At 36.5% G+C, this 19,884-nt stretch overlaps 1 protein-coding gene across 7 annotated transcripts in view; it reads left to right on the plus strand.

The window, feature by feature from the left end:
- MBD5 (methyl-CpG binding domain protein 5) overlaps nt 1–19,884 on the plus strand; it is a 150,022-nt gene that overhangs the window by 106,113 nt on the left and 24,025 nt on the right. For 5 of the 7 annotated variants that reach the window (XM_037850553.1, XM_037850556.1, XM_037850554.1 and 2 more), the window contains 3 exons: nt 10,371–11,396; nt 13,009–13,217; nt 16,420–17,628. In XM_037850553.1, the coding sequence (XP_037706481.1) occupies nt 10,371–11,396; nt 13,009–13,217; nt 16,420–17,628 (2,444 nt within the window). The remainder of the gene's footprint in view (nt 1–10,370; nt 11,397–13,008; nt 13,218–16,419; nt 17,629–19,884) is intronic. The other 2 variants (XM_037850558.1, XM_037850559.1) reach the window with 1 other exon arrangement.

Here is a 19,884-nt window from a genome sequence, read left to right on the forward strand (position 1 = left end):
ATGTGTAAACTAACAGGGAGCATTGCTTAAAAAAAAGTCTAGGGCAGTATGACTTTTTAAAATATTAAAGTGTATAAAGTTGAATACTAATTAGGGAGTCTTATGTGCAGCTGGTTAGGAAAATGGGTAAGTTAACTAATTAATATAACTTTCAGTGAACTAAACATTGAAGAGATCTCTAATGCCCTGTTTCTTTTTGATATGTTATGAACTGTGACAACTGAATTACTGCCAGTGTAATTGCCCAGCCTAAATATCTATTTACACTATTTATTAACCCATCAAATAATCATTGAGTTCTGAGGCTGGGCATTCACGATGAGACAGCAGATGACAGTCACAGTTATTCCTGTACTTTCGCTGGGAATTCCTAGCATATCAGTAAGACATTAGAAAAAAATACATTTTATTCTAAAAAAGTTGGTTATATCTATCATTGAGTACTTATTATGTGCCAGGGATTTACATACATTATTTCTAACCTGTGCAGCTTTCTAAAATGTAAGGTATTATTGTCCCCATTTTATAAATGAGGAAACTGAGCATCAAGAACTTAAATAACTTTGTCCAGGAGTGCACATAACTGAATCAGGATTTGAACCCAGATTCATCTGATTCTAAAATCCATTTTCTTCCCAGCTGCGTAAGTTCCTCATCTGAAACATTAGTGTATTCACTTTCAACAATAGTGTATTCACTTTCAAAATCTTTAAAAACATTGAACAGACAATGAATTAAAGTACATTGATGCATGTTAGAAGCCACATTTGTCAGCCTTTGATGCACTTTTAGGTATCAACAAAAGTCAATTATTTTTGCTTTCTATATTTGGACTCTGATATCATAGAATACAATGATTAGAATGTTTGTGTCAATGCAGATGAAATGTCCAGAATATCAAGAGAACTGCCCCTCATTTGTGAATCACGTTTGGTAACCTTTGTTTTAATGAAATATCACCTCATTTACTCAGATATGTCTGGGTTTCCTGGTGGGTGATGTGTCTATAGGCTTTGAAAAGGGTGACTGCGCAGACACAAGTCATGCCATTCCAAGCATGATAGGATGAAGCTTGAAACCATCCCGCAGGTAATGTGGTCCAACTCAACCCTGTCTTCCAAAGATGAGACCTTTGGACCCAAAAGGGTCTATAACTGTGGTGACATAGCCTGGACAGAACTCACGTGACCTTCTGCTCAGTCCAGTGCCTTTTTTCTGCTCTCTTCAGCAGTTGCTCAAAAATAATATTACGTTAAGAAATCCTTGCTCTGAAAATGCTTAATTTGATTGGCAATTTTTTTTCAGAAACTTCTTTTAAATACTTTTTCTATCATAAACAACCCAAATATTGATTTTAGGTCTATTTGTGAATTCTATGGGGTACATCTAAAATGTATTAAAATCCAAGTATGGAAATTGGGGGCGAAGATGGTAACAAAATGAGATTTGGAATTCTTAGAAAACATCTCTAAAACTTAAGAATATACAAGGTTTTATTATATTTGGTGTTTTCATATTACCTTTCCACTAAAGCTCTCTAAACATTTTGCATCATAAAGTTTACAGGTTTCTATTGGGTTTTTGTAATTACATCAAATTACAAGTAAAGATTAATATTTCCATGTAGCAGATTTAGAAACTGACCTCTGAGATACTTGATGACATTCCTCAAATTGTAAAGCAAATCTCTGTGGATCTGGAAACCGAACCCCAAAGTTCACAGTTCAAACACTCAAACTGCAGAATGCAGGTATGTTCTGGAAGTCCGTCAGCAGTGTACATTTAAAGCAACTTGTAGTGTTTAGAGACAAGTTTCTGCATATAAGTGGTTCCAGCACATGTCTGTGATGCTTTGGTTTGGGCAGAAATCTAAGATCAAGTGCCCTTGACAGTCAAACCTCATCAGGCCCCCACATCCTCAGGCCTCTAACCACTGCCTGCTGACACAGAACAAAACACGTGCCAGGAACCCAGGCCTCTGAAGAGGGCATGTCCCTTGTCAGTGTCCGCACGACAACCTAACCCTTCCGTGGCCCTACGATTTCTCATAATTTTCAGAGAAGAAAAATTATTTAGACCACTCTGCTAATCAACTTAATAACCGAACCCTACCTTCCTCCAATATGATAAAGTCCTTAAACACAATTTAACTTTTTCACTTTAAAATGCCTTTTATAGTGTCTTATTTTTTTTCTAATAAAAAGCATTTAATGACCTCTTCTAAGCACATGATGATATAATCCTCTGAAGGAACCAGAGTATGGATTTGTACCAGACAAGAAAATAATTCAAACATTTTTTTGCCTTAACTCTTAAAGATATATGTTGACTAATAGAATATAAATAAACCTATGAATAAATATTTGTTCATGAATATTTATATAGATATTAAAACTCTGGAAAAGAAAGTTTTCTTTCAGCACAAAATACATTTGGTTAAAACTCAGGACAACAGTTATTATGGTAGGTAAAAGAAGATGAAATAGTAAGAACACAAAAGAACACTTTGGGTAAAAGACTGCAAAGTAATGAGCTTGGTTTTTTGTTCTATGTATTTATTCTCAAAACATGCCAAAATAGAAAATAAGGGGAAGTTGTCATTTCTCTATATTTTCTAGATAAGACTACAGATGCAGAAAAATTACAAGATTACCATCACCAAAGGGGATTTGTACTATATAGATCAGCTGGACATGGGAAGTTTGTTTAGGAATAATCTTCCAGTCTTACATAGACTAAAACAGAATGAAGAAAGAGGTTCCTTGAAGGTTGTGACTGAATAAGTAATATTTACTATTGTAATTCTTTCCACCCCAAGTCTTAAATGCCTAAGTTTTATCCCCCGTCTGATGCACAAGACTTCTTAGGTTAAGAATTGCCCTCTGCTCTTGCTTTTTAACCAAACATCACAGCTAAGGGATATTCTTGATTGTGTGATAAAAATTTATGTATATTCTTCAGTTAAATTTTTGCAAAATGAGTCATTTCTTCTTTGCTATAAGATAATTTTACCCCAGGCAATGCTTTAATGTTTAAGTTCTTCTAATTTCAGGGTTACAGTAATTATTTTGTTTACCTATTCCAAGTTTGTTTCCTTGTGTATAAGAGTTAAAATATGTTTGACTTCAGGCATTTAGTGTGCATAATCAGGCGTGTGATAAGAGAACTCAGAGTGGCATAATATTTGCTGATTCAATGATCTATTTTATACCTTTTAAGAAATAAATTGCCCCAGTGTGTAAATTGGGAGAATTTTATTCCACTCAAGTGCTCTAAGCCCACTTATAAAGCCACTAGAAGTCCTTCAATTCTCTAGGGAATAACTAAGTTATTATTTACTAAAATCAAGTGTTGTGAAAAAGTTTAAGCAACTTTCAAAAGTACCCAGATTCTAGGAAGTAACATTAACTATAAAAATTTGACTCATTAAAGATATGCTAATATTCCTATGGTTCATCAAAATTGATTTCATTTCCACATACATGCAATACTAAATAAATCAAATTATTAATAAATCTCTTACATTCTAGGAACATATTAAACAACACTAACATCAGCCAAAAATTATTTTCTAAGAGTTACACTTCTTGCAAATTCAAAGTAACAACTCACCTTTTTGCAGATTAAAAGCGGCACTATCCCACAGAAGTCTTTAGGAGTTACTGAGGTACACCTGGGGTTGGAGCTAGTCCAGGGAGATTCAGAGTATCTATCAAAGACCAGTGGGTACAGGTGCAAGGAGAGAATATTCATCACAGATACCCTAGAGCAGGGCCCCTGTACTGCACAACTACACAGGACACCTTTCACGCTGTGATCTCATAAACGTGCCCCCTGAAGCACAACTCCATAGACCTCCTGCCACAGAATTGAGGGAACTCAGAGGCCTCATCCTAAAGCACTATTTTTTAAACTTTTTGTTTTTTACTTCTTCTCACAGTAAGAAATTAACTTACATTACAATCCAGTGGACATGCAGTTTTAATGCATAACTGAAGTAAAAGTTTCATGAAAAGATACTTATTACATGTGATACACTCTGAAATTTTCTATCTCATCCTATCCTATCCTATTTTATTCTTTTTCTCTTTTTTTTTTTGAAATGACAGTCACAACCCATTGAAATGATTTTATCACCCACTAACCCAGGACTCATGTATGTAAGTAACAGAGGCAGCATTTCCACGAAATAATACTTACCCTAGCTATGCAGTGTACTCTATATTTTCTAGTTCATTTGCTAATAAATACTGATTGAGGCATACTAAATTGATACCACTCCCCATTAACAGGTATCAACACTGTCTTACAATATTTGTGAGACAATTGATTCAGTAAATGTTTATTGAGTACCTAATATGTCCTAAGCACCGTTCTAGCCCTAAGATAAAGCAGTGAACAACAGAAAGATGCAAAGTTTATATTAATAATCTGCTCTGCTCATTAAACAAAGTAAGGTGATAAAATCTCCAGTGGGAGTATTGATGAAGACTTTCACTCTAATATATATTCAGACAACAGCAATCTAACCAAGCAGGAGACTTAACTTTTTTCCAACATTTGTTTCCTCACAATAAATCTTAAGAAAAAAGTGATGAAAGAGGCATTTGTTAAGAAAAAGTTGTTACTTGAGTAAACAGTGAAAAATCTCAAGCATACCTTTAGTAATTCCAGCAGTTTTCAGGGTAATTTTATGTATTAAAAAGGAAAGAATATGATCAGTAGCCAAAAAAAAATGTCTTTTTTTTCTGGCTCCATTATGGTCACATGACCGACCTTGATACACAGTCATAACTTCTCAGACATCGTTGCTGGATTCGCACTGCATGACTTCCACTGTGCTCTCCTCTTCTCCAGCAGCTTGGTCCTGTTAAGCATAGAGAGCCCTTGCTTGAATGCTGCTGTTGCCCCTTCCCTCTTTTCTGCCTCCTAAGTGCCTTGGTTTTGGGTCCCTGTCTCCCTTTCTGGTGGAGAACAAAATAGCCATGAATCCCTATTGTTCCCTGGGTTTCCTCTCTATTGCTGATAAAGGAATGGAATTTAGGAATGTACATCAGGATCCAAAGCACAGAGGAAGACATTGATATATTTTTGTAAATACACATTACCATGCCTGTTACTAAGGCTTTCAAAAATAATGTCTTCTCGGAAGATCTAGTCTTCTCATAAGAATTATCTTTCAATTTATTATTATTTTCAATATCAATCTTTTAAATACAGAGGAGAAAACATCACTATTTCCATAAGATTGAAAAGGGAATTATATTTATTAGACTGACTAGGCTGTGATATTTTCTCTTGTCTCTAAGAAGCATCCATTTTTATTAAGGATTACCTTTGACCCTGTTTACAATTAAAGCACACTTGCCAAAGCAAATGATAAAGGTCAAACAGTGAAGGAATACCTTCTGTACGAAATGAGTCATATAGGGGCATATCAATTTTGAAGTTTTCTAGCAGAAAGTAGTGTTCATTCAGAATTGGAGATATAAGTCAAACTGGTATAATGACATTTTAAAAACACCTTGTAGGTCTATTTGGTATGAGCTTTTTGCTCTCTCCTGTACAAGTACACCAATATTATTAATAGTTATTAATATTTAAGAGTCAGCCATTAAAGAGTTTAGCATAATATGAACCATGTCTTTTCTCAAAAAATGTCTATGACCAGGAAGAAGAGAAATAAATCTAAAGAGCTAGACACTGTCTTTGTTCTGAAGAGCAATAAAAAAAGGAGAATATAAAACATCACAATAATTAAATTAATAGTAAGAAAATATCCTATAAAATTTTCCTGGTAGTATTTCTGTATACACATATATACACTCACACATACTTTGCACACCATAAATAATGTGTTTGCAAAGAGCACTATTTAAATCCGGAATTCTGCCTCACTGGGCAATCTACCACTGCTGTTTCCTCATCGTACTAGCCCACCTCAATCTCTGATGGGTGGTCCAGGCACATGATCCCATGCAGAAACGTTTATTTGGGTGGCTTTCCAGTCTTCTCTCCTACTTCTTTAAAAGCAACAGAGTGAGAAAAAGAGATTATGCCAGTTCATGGTGCTGCTGGCTGTTGTGAAATAATTTTTTCCAACTAAAGGACTTCTCCAACTTACTAACTTGTTCCAGGCTCCCTGCTCCATTTTGATTATTTAACTGCTAAATGTTTAGTGAATAATTTGCTTTAAAAATAAATGAATAAATAAAAAACTCTCAGCAACTCTCCCTTTCATTAGAATAAGCATAAAACATCTTGGTTGCAAAAAATTCAGTTTTAACAAAACATAATTCTCCCCACACATGCTTCAACAGACCATAAGGTCTGCACGCAGAGCTAGGAAGCAGGTTCACCCAGAAAGTGCCTGTTCAAGATTAAACTGTTTAGCTATAAGCAATCTCCAGTTTCCCTCCAATATAAAAATGCATACAAACTTGGGGTCAATATAAGCAATCTCCAGTTTCCCTCCAATATAAAAATGCATACAAACTTGGGGTCTACCTCTTTGACCCCAAGCATTAATGAGTGACTTTCAAAATGTATAGGGTGCTGTGGAGCAGACCTCACTCTATCTCTGTAAGGTTACTGGAAATCCTGGGAACATTCTGAAGTAACTTCTCATCTTCCAAACATCTCCTTTCCAAGCATCCTTTATCTCCTGGCATTTGGGCCAATACACTGGAGAGTAGGTTTTTGCTTTCTCCACACACAAGTGATATCTCCCTTTCTCCACACACCTACACACATATACCTGGTATCAAAATATCTGATTTCTAGAAGTTGAGCACAAGTTTTATGATCTGAATTGATTAATGCAAACAATAAAATTTTTTTGAATGCCAGTCATGAATCAAAGACTGTGTTAGATCTTGGAAATACAGAAGAAAATAAGAAATCATCTTTGCCTTTAATTGTTTATAGAAAGATGATTTCAAATTTCTTCACTGCTTGTCTAAGGCAGAAGCTTTATAACCGTGGGGGGAAGGAAGCTAAGGGCAGTGGGAAAACATCACACATTTCCCATTCTATTTCTTCCTTTTGGGGGAACACAGGCTTTTTTAACAACCCTCCATACACTTTATTATCTCCTTGTTTTGTTTTTTAAAGCACTTTGCTTCTACTTAAAAGCGCTTTCTGTGTCCTTTTTATTTCTCAAATCCCAGGTCAAATGTTACCACTTGTATAGCTGTCCCCAACACCTTTAGTTACATAATTGTCTCCTTGTTACATACCTCTGTTATAGCTCTTAGCAAACTGCGTTATAGTTAGATAAACTGATATGTGAAAAGAGCTTTCAAAGTGTCTTGCTCATAATAAGCTCTCAATAAATATATATTTGAGAGAGAGTGATGGAGATTTGTGTTTGTCACTTTGCCTGAACTCTGAGTTTCTGCAGGAGACAGCAATTTTTTTTTCATATATGTATTAGCACTTCCAGCTATTGTCCACAGATTCTAACTGTTTGTTGAATTGATTTGTTGGAAAGTAGAGAAAATTTAAAAATAGGTCTTCATCTATATATTACCCTTAAGCAGCTGTGGTATTCACCGCTTCTTCTTTGTGAGACAAAAATACACACAGAGTGACTATTCTTTTTTTTATTTTATTTTATTTATTGTCATTCCTTGAGAATATTTAGATGGAGAACTTCTAAAATATTGTTGTCACAAAATGCACAAAATGGCTACATCCTTGAATCCTAAATATGGATGCTTGTCTGTTGCAAATGATAGGTAATAAAAAAATAATGGCCTCTAAGGAAAGCCACAAAGCCTTGCCATGTGTACACTAGAGCATTTTGAAAATGTGCTTTGACTGGTTAGAGGAATGGTGATCTGTACATTTAAATATGTCATTATTATTTAGCAGATAGGAAGAATGCTAGTGATAGTGATTACCAGCAAATAAGGCTTTTTATTAGCTTATTTAAAAAAGATGGTTTCTAAATGCAAATGATGCACAGTACCTATTTATGGAAACAGCACCAAGATTTAAGAAGGAATGAAATGTTTAAGGTGTTGATTATTTTATAACAAATCTGAATTAATATTTAAAGAATTGTATACCATATGCCTACTTCAGCATTTGGTATGTCTTCTTAGCCTGCTCTTTGTGAACATAGTCATTATTTCATGGTAATATTTCATAAATATTTATATTTTTTCAAAGAGAGTTTTTTAAATCTCATATTTTTAAATGAAATACTGACAGCTTGAAAAGGACACCATGAAGCTGAGAAAAATTACAAAGCCCTGCTTTAGGCTTTAGGCTCTGTAAGACATGTTGGATGTGCTGATTTACACTTACTACTATTACCATATTACCACACCTCCACTATTAACTATGGCTACTAATGACAATAAAAATGATGATAATGATAATTCCTTTTTATTTGTATAGACTTTTACACATAAATCTTTCACTTATATATTTTTTTTATTCTCACAAAAATCATGCCATCATTTCCTTAGGAAATGATTCAAAGGAGGGAAAATATATTCCACAAGATGTTCACCCCTATGTTAGATATAATAATGAAAAAAATCAAGATATGAAGGCCACACTTCATCACAATGAGTCAATAAACATGGTCAACCCATATGCTACAAGGTTAAAAATGAAAATATGATTTTTACATATCAAACAGGAAAATGCTTCTGTCATCCTGCTAGGTGAAAACAAGAAGAATGTATTTGTATTTGTACTACTGTTACAGCTATGGAAAAATTGTGTGTGTTTGGACAAGGCCTCAATGGTAACATTTACAAATGTAAAGTTTGTTATAATGGCATAGCATACCAGTATAGTGTTTGAATTATTTTAGATTTTTCAGTGACACTGCTATTATTCATTCAGTCATATGTTTAACGTTTTAAAACAAAATTAAATGCATATGCTTATAATAATAAAATATTTATAAAATGTATTATTACATAAAACAATGCATCTCTTTGGGGAAAGACCTTTTATGGAAAGATGATTGCAGGTTTCTTTGAAATAGAATGTGATTCTCATCCCCCACTGTGCATCTGGATCACCAGAGGAGATCGTAAAGAACACTGCTGCCCAGGATATCCCCAAGAGATGAGTTTTCAACTGGTCTGGGGCAAGTCCCAGGCGTTGGTATATACTTAAAGTTCTCCACATAATTCTATTGTGCAGCTTGGTCTAAGAACCACTAAAACAATGATAACAAACAATTGAAATTTTATATTTTTGAATATTAAATTCTCAGAATTTTCCTCTCTAGCATGAGTGCTATATAGTAAAACTTCAATAATTTGGTGAAGACTGGTCTGATTTAAGGAATCATGAATACAAAGTATCATTCTACTATCAGTGATAAAGACTTAAAAATTATGATGAGGTTCAGTGATGGTGAGACAAAGCACTCTCACAGGCTGCTTATGGGGTGGTAACTTGAATGTATATTGATAAACTTTGTTGGAGGGCCATTTGACAATATGTATCCAAAGCTTTTAAAATATGTAAATCCTTTTATTCCTGGAATTTCCCTTTTAAGAGTGTATACTTAGAAGTTAATTGGGCAAACTGGCAAAGATTTGTTAATAAGAATGTTTATCATAGTCTTGCTTACAATAGTAAAAGATTGAAAACAGTCAAAATACCACAACTGGAGATTGACTTAATTACTGTGTATCTAAACATGATATTACTAGTAAATTGATTCTGAAGTTACATATGAGTTAACATGAAAAGATATTCATAATACATTGATAAATGAAAACAAGTTACAAGACAACGTGAATAGCACGATTCCATTTTTGTTAAAAAAATATATATGTACTATGTGTATGCGTCTGCATATGTATGTGCATATCCATGGAAGAAGCCCGAAAAGCTCTGTACCAAAATTTTAATGGTTGTTGTCTCTATAGGTACTTTTTATTTTCTGTTTTATATTTTCATGTACTTTCCAGTTGTTGTTGCTGTTGTTGTTGTTTAAGAACAAGTACTAATTTTATAAAGACCAAAACCTTTTTTGAAAAATGAGAAAATACCTGTTTTGAAAAATAAAGCTTTGTTACTTTTATTTATCCAGATGAATGAACTACAGCACAGATTCCACCATCTTTACCTAATCCAACTGTGAAAAACAAGCTATTTGAAAATTAAGAAGAGCCATCTCATAATATGCTCAAGTTCTTAAATATAGTTATTTTCAAAGTAGGTTAAAAAGCATAAGGTTAGAAGGTATAAGCCCCATTTGCAGAGGTCAAATCATCTCTGATAAAGCTGCCATGTAACTAATTAATTGAAATGTGTCAAAATGCATCTTATGGGGTACTCTATCTTAACGTCTATAATTAATGTGGGTTTTTTTATTCCTTTCTTCGTTTTAGGCAGTTCAGGACCATCATCCTCCATAGCCATAGCTGGCACCAACCACCCTGCCATCACAAAGACAACATCTGTTCTTCAAGACGGTGTCATAGTCACCACCGCAGCTGGAAACCCCATGCAGAGCCAGCTGCCCATTGGGAGTGATTTTCCTTTTGTTGGCCAGGAGCACGCACTTCATTTTCCATCCAACAGCACTTCAAACAACCATCTTCCACACCCCTTGAACCCCAGCCTCCTCAGTTCTCTACCTATCTCTTTGCCAGTGAATCAACAGCATCTCCTAAACCAGAATCTATTAAATATCCTCCAGCCTTCAGCAGGAGAAGGCAAGTCTGAGATCAACCTCCACCCTTTAGGTTTTCTCAACCCGAATGTAAATGCTGCCTTAGCTTTTCTCTCCGGTGACATGGATGGGCAGGTATTACAGCCTGTTCACTTTCAGCTCTTAGCAGCCCTGCTTCAGAACCAAGCTCAAGCAGCTGCTATGCTTCCCCTGCCATCTTTCAATCTGACCATCTCAGATCTTTTGCAACCGCAAAATACCCCTTTACCCTCATTAACACAGATGACAATCCCACCAGACCATTTGCCAAGCAATCAGTCAGAGAACAGCCGAGCTGAGACCCTTTTAACCAGCCCCCTGGGGAACCCTTTACCAAGCTTTGCAGGCAGTGACACTACTTTTAACCCCCTGTTCCTCCCAGCTGTCACTGGGGCCTCAGGATTAATGGCCTTGAATCCCCAACTGTTGGGAGGTGTCCTGAACTCGGCATTGGCCACCACCGCTAATCATCCAGAGGTTTCCATAGCAACCTCCTCGCAGGCAACCACTACCACAACCACTACATCATCAGCAGTGGCAGCACTGACTGTCTCAACACTTGGTGGGACAGCAGTGGTGTCAATGGCAGAAACATTGCTGAATATATCTAATAATGCTGGGAATACACCTGGTCCAGCTAAACTCAACAGTAACTCTGTGGTGCCACAGCTACTTAACCCTCTACTGGGGACAAGTCTGCTTGGTAAGTTACATTTTTTCACAAATTTTTACAAAAGAAAAGTTTTCCTAATTCTCTTTTCTCCTTTTTAAAAACTCCATTTTGTCACACTATTTTTAAAAATGTTTTTGTTATGTCACAGCTTGCTTAAGGGACTAAATATAATAGCACCACCCATGCACAATCATAGTTATGCAAACATTAGGATGACTTTTTTCCTTCTGCCCAATTCCAGCAATACTAAATACCATTTTAATCTGCTTTCTCTTATCTTCTAATCCTGATGCCACCTAAACCTAACCTACCCATCATTCTCTTAAGCCGAGTCTTATTTTCCAAATAATAAAGTACAGGTACATCTTAAAAATAACTGCTCTATTTGAATTTTGGTTGATGTGGCATCACAGGGTTAGTATGAGCAGCTGCACTGTGGGTGGAACAGTTTGAGGAAGTGTTTTCCAGGTGAACCCTAAATAATCAAACTAAATGCTTATCCAGCACAATAAGAAACAAGGTATAAAAATACTCCAAGTTAAAGCTTACCCAAGTTCAAGGAAAAGACTCCAATAGCTGCTGCAACTAGATTTCCTCAGTCGGTCTAATTATTTAGGCCTTTGTGGCTTAAAAACACACAAAAAGTTAGAAAATGTCCAGCACATTTAGCTGACTGATAATGGGTAACCATGATATAAAGTACAGGATGGTGTTCAAAAGTCTGGAAACAGGCAAGTATACATGATGTTGTCAAGGACATCTTCAGTATGTTAAAAATAATATTATTATTATTTCTGTTTCCAGACTTTCCGGGCACTTTTATAATTCAGTACAATTATGTCAATTTGGCATTAAAATTAATGTAGTTAAATAATCTAAAAAACATTACAGATTTACATATTTCAAGTCTTAAGACAGTTTCTATGACATTATCCTCAAGATAATTGCCATGTAATTTCAAAATAAGTTAATTTTGAATTTCAAATTAAATTTAGTTATTAATTAATCCTATTTGATGATGTAATAGTTATTTTTAATGACTATGACAATGAATTTAATTTTTACTTAAATAATATGACACAAACATGAACTAGGTGCTTTCTACTGTGTTAACTTTCTCTACAATTTTAATGTTACGTCACCAGCCTTTTACTTCAAACAAAGTGCATATTTCTAAATCAAATACCTAATATTGTTTGTGGTAATTATTGACGAGTGTGGCTTGAGAACTAAATTGGCAGACAAGGCCTGATCAGACCCACTCATTTTAATCATCTAGTCAAGTATTTATGATTGCTAAAACATCCTAGGACTAATTTCAACCTTTAATTTTAGATGTACTAATAAAAACAGTTTCAAGAAATCATATAGCACTTAAGCTCAATATATAAGGATTGGCTAGTGGATAGAGCAAATACTAAATAGTCTCTCCATGGTATAAAATGTGAAAGCTAATTATTAAAGATGAAACTAAATAATAAAACTACTCTTCCCTTACCACTTAGTAAAACTTTGAGGAGAAAAAAAATTACCCACATAACTCTAGCTTTTAGTTTTTGTTTCAGGAATCCTCAGTTACAAAAATAGGCATAGGATCTCTGACCCATCACGTTGACTTATTTTTTATGTTTTTCAACTACAGGTGACATGTCATCAATAAACAATACTTTGAATAACCATCAACTGACTCATCTACAGTCACTATTAAACAACAATCAGATGTTTCCTCCAAATCAGCAACAGCAGCAAATTCTCCAGGGCTACCAGAATCTCCAGGCATTTCAAGGACAGTCTACCATTCCTTGCCCAGCTAACAATAATCCCATGGCTTGTCTGTTTCAGAACTTTCAGGTACTCTCCTTCCCTGGGTTACTTGAGTAGAAAACAATGTCAAAGTTTATTTAAACAATTTGGGGAGACTGGGGAAAGAAGGAGTTATGTACCCTTTTGTCTATACTTGCTGTTATTTCTCAATAGTGAATATTGTTAAACATCCCAGTCTTTTGTGTGAAGGTTATTTTATTTTGTCTAAAGCATCTCCGTGATCCTTTGGGAGATGATAGTAAACACTGATCGTGTTGCCTTCTTAAACCCTTTTGTGGTTTTCCATCACTGTCCTGCTGAAGATCCACATCCTTAACATGCCCTCCAGCCCTGGCATAGTCTGGCCCCTGCCTCTCTCTCCAGCCTCAGCTCTCACCACATCTCTCTGTCTCCAGTCACACAGGCTTCTTTAGTTGTACAGATGTTAAATTCCTGACAGATTAAGGAGCTAGATGGAAAGAATAACACTAAAAATTTATAAGAAGAAAAGATAAAGGTGAGGTTTTTGTATATGTAATCTTGGGGTGGAGAAGGCTCTTTAAGCAAGACACAAAACCAAGAAGTCAAAAAGAATAGGAGTAACATAGTTCAATACATAAAACTTTTAAGTCTCAGTATGGTAAAAGGTATTCTAAACAAAGTTAAGGACAAGTAGCAACCGAGGAGAAAATATGTACATAATACATAAAAAAGAATTAACATCCATAATATAAAAAGAGCTCCTTCAAAGCAGAAAGAAAAAGATAATTGATTAGAAAACATGAGGAATAGATATGAACAGAAAATTGGCAGAAAAAGGAAGACATGATTAATAAACATGTGAAAAGAATAATCAGAATTATACAAATCACAACGCTAATGTGTCCACCAGATTGATGATACCCATTGCTTAAAAGGATGTGGGAAGAGAGATAGGTCATTGGTATGATCATATGCTGCTACAGTCCCTTTTGGAGGGTAATTTGGAAGTATATTGGGTTTTTAAATATACCTATCCTTTGACCCACCAGTTCAACATCAATGTATCTAAGTATCTAAGAGAAATCCTCAAAGGTGAACAAAAGGGTACATACTAGAATGCTCATTACAATATTATTTGTGGTCTCAAAAATTAGAAGCCACTTAAGCATCCATCAGTGGGGAAATAGTTACATATTATATATCCACCATTATATGATCTGACATGGAAAGATTGCCAAGACAGTGTACTGCAGAACAATATTATAGTACAGTTCCATTTATGTGAAAGAAGAAAGGGAGGGATGGAGGAAGAGAGAGTGGGAGGGAGGAGGGGAAACTAGGAATATACCTACATACCTCAATGTATTAAAAAGTGTCTATGTGGTTGCACTCCAACAATGGTTACTTCTGAGAAGGGAAATGGGACTGGGGTGGGGTGGGAATGGGCCGGCTTGGGTGAGGAGTAGTGATGAAGCAAAATTTTCTCTTTTTTGACAGTGAGAAAATATTCATGTATTACTTGTGTAATAAAATAATTTAGAAAGGAAGAGGAAATGTTCAACCATGTCACAGAGAAAACAAGTAAGATAAAGCCTGAAGAGAATCCATTAGATTAAGCGATTAGGAAATCATTGGTTACTTGGTGGAATGCAGTTTTGGAGGAGTGGTGGGAGCAAAAGCCAGACTGCAATTGATGGAAGAGTAAATGGGGAGATTAGGAATTGGAGAGTGAGAATTACTCTTTCAAAAACTGAACTATGACGAACATGAAAGAAACAGGGCAGTCTCAGAAGGGGTGCTGGGAGAGCAGGCTTCTAAAATATGGACATCATACACGTTGTTGTATGCTAAAGGAAAGAGTGAGAAGAGTGGAGGAGGCTGAACATAGAGAAAAGAGGTGATAACAAATGAAGCAAGATCCCCGTGGAGGGGGATTGGGATTCAGAGCATAAAAGGAAGACTTAACCTCTGAGGGCAGGAGTTCGTCCCTCTTACACTGAGAAGCAAGACAGGATTAAGGACAGGTATAGTTGCAGAAAAGTGTGTACTGACAGGGGCAGGGAGTATCCGAATATAAGAAATTAAGAGAATTCTTACCCAACAAACCGTTTTCTCAGTTCAGTAAGGTCATCTGCCACAGACGGCGCAGGAGATGATATGGTAGCAGGCTTAAGGAGCTGGGCGAAGGTTTGAATAGTTGAGGAGAATGCGAGTGACACCTAACTAGAGAATCACAGGATTGAAGGGCAGCACGGAGCCTCAGCAGAGGCTGGAAGCCATAAATTCCTGTAGACACCATTACTTAGCATCATCACTGTGGATATAGATAAGGCAGGCAGTTGAATTGATCTAAAAAAATGGAACTTTATCTGTAGTTGTAGACGAGGGGATAGGGGCAAGAGAGTGGTAGATATGCTAATGGATCCCAGGTCCTGGTTTAGTAGGGAAGGCTGTGAAGATGGGAATGGATTGATCATTGAGGGGGAACATTGAGGTATCAAGGGCCTGGAGCAGTAATTCTTCCGTGGGGATTGGTAAAATTAGCATAACCCCAGGGCCTTTCCTTCCTGCCCTGAGGTTCTGATGTGCTCCCTTGTAGACATTCTCTCCCTTCACGTCTTCCCAACTGAGAATCACTTCTGTAGAGAGCCACTGTCACTGTCGAAAGCATGGGCTGTCCCTCTGCCATTGGCCTCATAAGGTTGCAGAGCAGGTGACACCACCCTATCCAGAGACTTCAAAAATATAGAGTGTCATATCAGAAATATTTCATTGTTTAAGAAAGGAGTGCATGTATTTTGTTTTATCCTATTTTATTTTATTTAGTTAAATAGAAATATCAGTGAGTTAGAAATCATTTTCAAATTCTGGTTCCTGTTGTAATTTGAATAGCACTGGGTTGGTTGTCTGTGACTTGACTCTCTCTTTGAATCCCAAGTTGCAAAGTCCTGTGATCACACTAAATATGTGGCATCATCACCAGGAAACATTTTGTGTCCAGCCACCTCAAGTTTAATTTTTCTAGAGAATTTTTAGTAATGATTTTTTTTAAAATGTGCTGAATTATTTCAATCAAAGAAACAATACCCTAATATAAGCAAGACATGCCCTTTTCTATACAGTGACTTTTTATTTCTTCTTCAAGTTTTGTTCTTTATTTATAGTTGTATCTTTTTTTCTTTTGGTAAACCTTGCAATTGTGGTCTTTCTCTTTGAGGCCCTTACAATTTTGTTCTCTCTTTCACTGCATGCTGTCTATTTCTTTAAGGTAAGAATGCAGGAAGATGCAGCTCTCCTAAACAAAAGAAGAAGCACTCAGCCTGGGCTCACAGCACCTCCTGAGAATCTGAACACTACACTTCCACCTTTCCAAGATACACCTTGTGAGTTGCAACCAAGGATGGACCCACCTCTTGGTCAGCGGGTGAAGGACGGCCTGGTTGTGGGTAGCCAAAGTGATGCGTCCGTCGATGCCATTTACAAAGCAGTTGTCGATGCAGCCAGCAAAGGAATGCAGGTTGTCATCACCACTGCAGTCAGCAGTACAACTCAGATTAGCCCCATTCCAGCTCTGAGTGCCATGAGTGCCTTCACCGCCTCGATTGGTGACCCATTAAATCTCTCCAGCGCTGTCAGTGCGGTCATTCATGGACGAAACATGGCAGGTGTCGATCATGATGGTAGGCTGAGGAATGCAAGAGGGGCTCGGCTGCCCAAGAATCTGGACCACGGGAAGAATTCAAACGAAGGGGATGCGTTTGAATATTTCAAGTCAGCAAGTTGCCATGCATCCAAAAAACAGTGGGATGGGGAGCAAAGCCCTGGAGGGGAGCGAAACAGGTGGAGGTGCGAGGAATTTCTAGATCATCCAGGCCATATCCACAGTAGTCCTTGTCATGAAAGGCCCAACAATGTCTCCACACTGCCATTTCTGCCTGGGGAACAGCACCCAATACTGTTACCACCAAGAAACTGTCAAGGGGATAAAATTCTGGAAGAAAATTTCAGGTATAATAGCTACAAAAGAACTATGATGAGTTTTAAGGAGAGACTAGAGAACACTGTGGAGAGATGTGCACACATTAATGGGAATAGACCTCGACAGAGTCGGGGCTTTGGAGAGCTGCTGAGCACCACAAAGCAAGATCTGGTCCTGGAGGAACAGTCTCCAAGTTCCTCAAATAGTTTGGAAAGTTCTCTGATCAAAGACTACATCCATTACAATGGAGACTTTAATGCCAAAAGCATTAATGGGTGTGTGCCTAGCCCTTCAGACGCTAAAAGCGTTAGTAGTGAAGATGACCTAAGGAATCCAGACTCCCCCTCTTCAAATGAGTTGATACATTATAGGCCAAGGACGTTCAATGTCGGCGACTTGGTCTGGGGCCAAATCAAAGGACTGACTTCGTGGCCTGGAAAATTAGTAAGAGAAGACGACGTACACAATTCTTGTCAACAAAGCCCCGAGGAAGGGAAGGTATACCAATCTTTATCCATTGTCAAATTCTAACCTTTGTTCAGATATGTTTTATGGTATCATCATTTTGGATTCTTTGGATTTGAAATTAGGACTCTTCATGACTCATTGAGGTCTCACAAACTTCTGGAGCATAAAATGAAGAGGGGATGGTTGTAGTCAACAAAATGTCTTACCAACAAGGGGTGAGTTATGAAGCATTTGTAGATCCTACTAGGGTACAAAGTGGCTCTAGTCCAGGAACCAGATTTCCAGAATTTTGTCAGTTCTGCCTTCCTTCCTCACATTTTCCTGATCCTTCATTCCATACCAAGAGGAAGAAGGCAAGTGGCAATGACTAGAAACAAAAAAAAATTAAACCTGGTGGTCACTGGGGTCCAAGAGTGTGATAGAGGTACGGGGGTCTCCCAGACAACAGGAAGTGCAGCCCCAGTTGCCAGGATTGCCAGGGAACAACGTCTCCTCAGTTTGCTTACATGTCACACATAGAGCCGGGGAGGGGTAAAATCTGGGTGGAGTTGCACCCATATCTGGAAGCAGCAAGTAATGTCTGAGTTCAGAATGATGGTGTCTTCTTTCAGGAAAAATCCCGGGCCTTTATAACATATGGAAGTGTTTAACCCCATAGTCTGGTTCTACTTAACACAATCTAATCATATAAATTAAATGAAAACTCCTCCATGAAACTACCATTCAATTTAAAAGAAATTAGTAGGGGTCTTCTGGTTTTTTTTTTTTTCCCCTTCACAAATGGTAAAATTGGCTCACTAGGCAAGAAATATGCAGAATGTTTAAAGTAGATAGAAAAATTTATATTTGACCAGGGGGAGATTATTATGCACATTCCCCACATATGATGAAGAAATATATAATTTTTCATCCCCTTAGGTAATAAAAATTACTCTTACAGGTATATATTATTCTCTTAAAGAGTATATTGTATAAAGCTCTTTCAACTCTGCTCAAACTTCCACTGGCTCTTAGGTTTAATGGCAGGAAACCAAAAGCATTTTTGCCAGCACAATAAAAGGATTGTCTTTCTCTAAATGTCCAGGAGGTCCTTAAACCCTTTGCTTATAATGCCTAATATATACTTGTCAGGATACGCTCTGGGCAAAATGTTTCTCCATTTGATAAGAAAATGAATTCCATACTCCCATCCGCAAAATGTTTTATTCTCTATGCTCTCCGAGACCAGACAAACATTCTTGTAAGTTGGTAAACCTAAATATTTTTGACAGTTTATGCAAGAAATAATTAGAAACAGCAAAAGTGGGCTTTTATGGTATAAATGGAGCTGCTGCAAATGCAAGCTGTAGACATTGAACTGTTTTACAATCTCTGCAAATGAACCAAGTCTTTTATATGTGCCATTTTACAAAAAGCTTAACTAAAGAAAAGATTATGGCCTCCCTTCCCTGGAAACATTCTTCGTGTCCTAAATGTCTTATGTCCTCAGAAGAATAAAGGCATGTACTTGTTACACATTTCATGTTAAACAATGGTCCTAATCAGCTGATCAATCTGTGTTCATAAACTCCCAACTGAGATTGTGTTGGTCTCTGATGTTAGGAAAAATGAACTTTAAAAAAATGCATTTATTTTGTTTTAGTTAAATAAGCAACTGATTTTCATTGACTAAAGAATAGTAATAAGGATTTCAAAAATCCGTATTTCCTTATTTTAGGTAATACATGCATTCCTAATAAGGAGCAGAACATTATTTCTGTAAATTCAAATATCCCTCCCTCTAGTTGGCTTACATTGTAATTTTACATTCTCAAGTAAAAATCTTGACATCAAGATGCAATAAAATTATTTTTAGTAATTCAGAAGCAATAAGCACACCTTCAGAGGTGAAAAACTGAAAACAATAAAATATTAATGATAATACATGAAATATTTATCTATCATTAAAAAGCAAGGTATGCCAGTCTTAAAAGCTCTAGGATGCTTAACATTTTTAAAAAACCTCTGGTCCTTCAAAACCTACCTCACTTTTGCAAATGAAAAAAAAGGGTACTACTTCACAAACACTTTTTCTTCCTATAGTTCCCAAAACAAAGGAAGGACTTCCTCATGCCTTATTTAATGATGCTCAGCAAGCCAAATGGTATTCTCAGTTTATAACACCAGAAAATGAAATTTCAAACACAGATCTGTCTCACTCCAAGCCAAGTGGCCTTGACCTGATGTTGAGATGACCCTGGTTCATCAAGAAAAGATTAAACTATGTTCAATATCTGTATAAGACAA

This window comes from Choloepus didactylus, chromosome 9 (genome assembly GCF_015220235.1).
Source record: "Choloepus didactylus isolate mChoDid1 chromosome 9, mChoDid1.pri, whole genome shotgun sequence".
Classification (NCBI taxonomy): domain Eukaryota; kingdom Metazoa; phylum Chordata; class Mammalia; order Pilosa; family Megalonychidae; genus Choloepus; species Choloepus didactylus.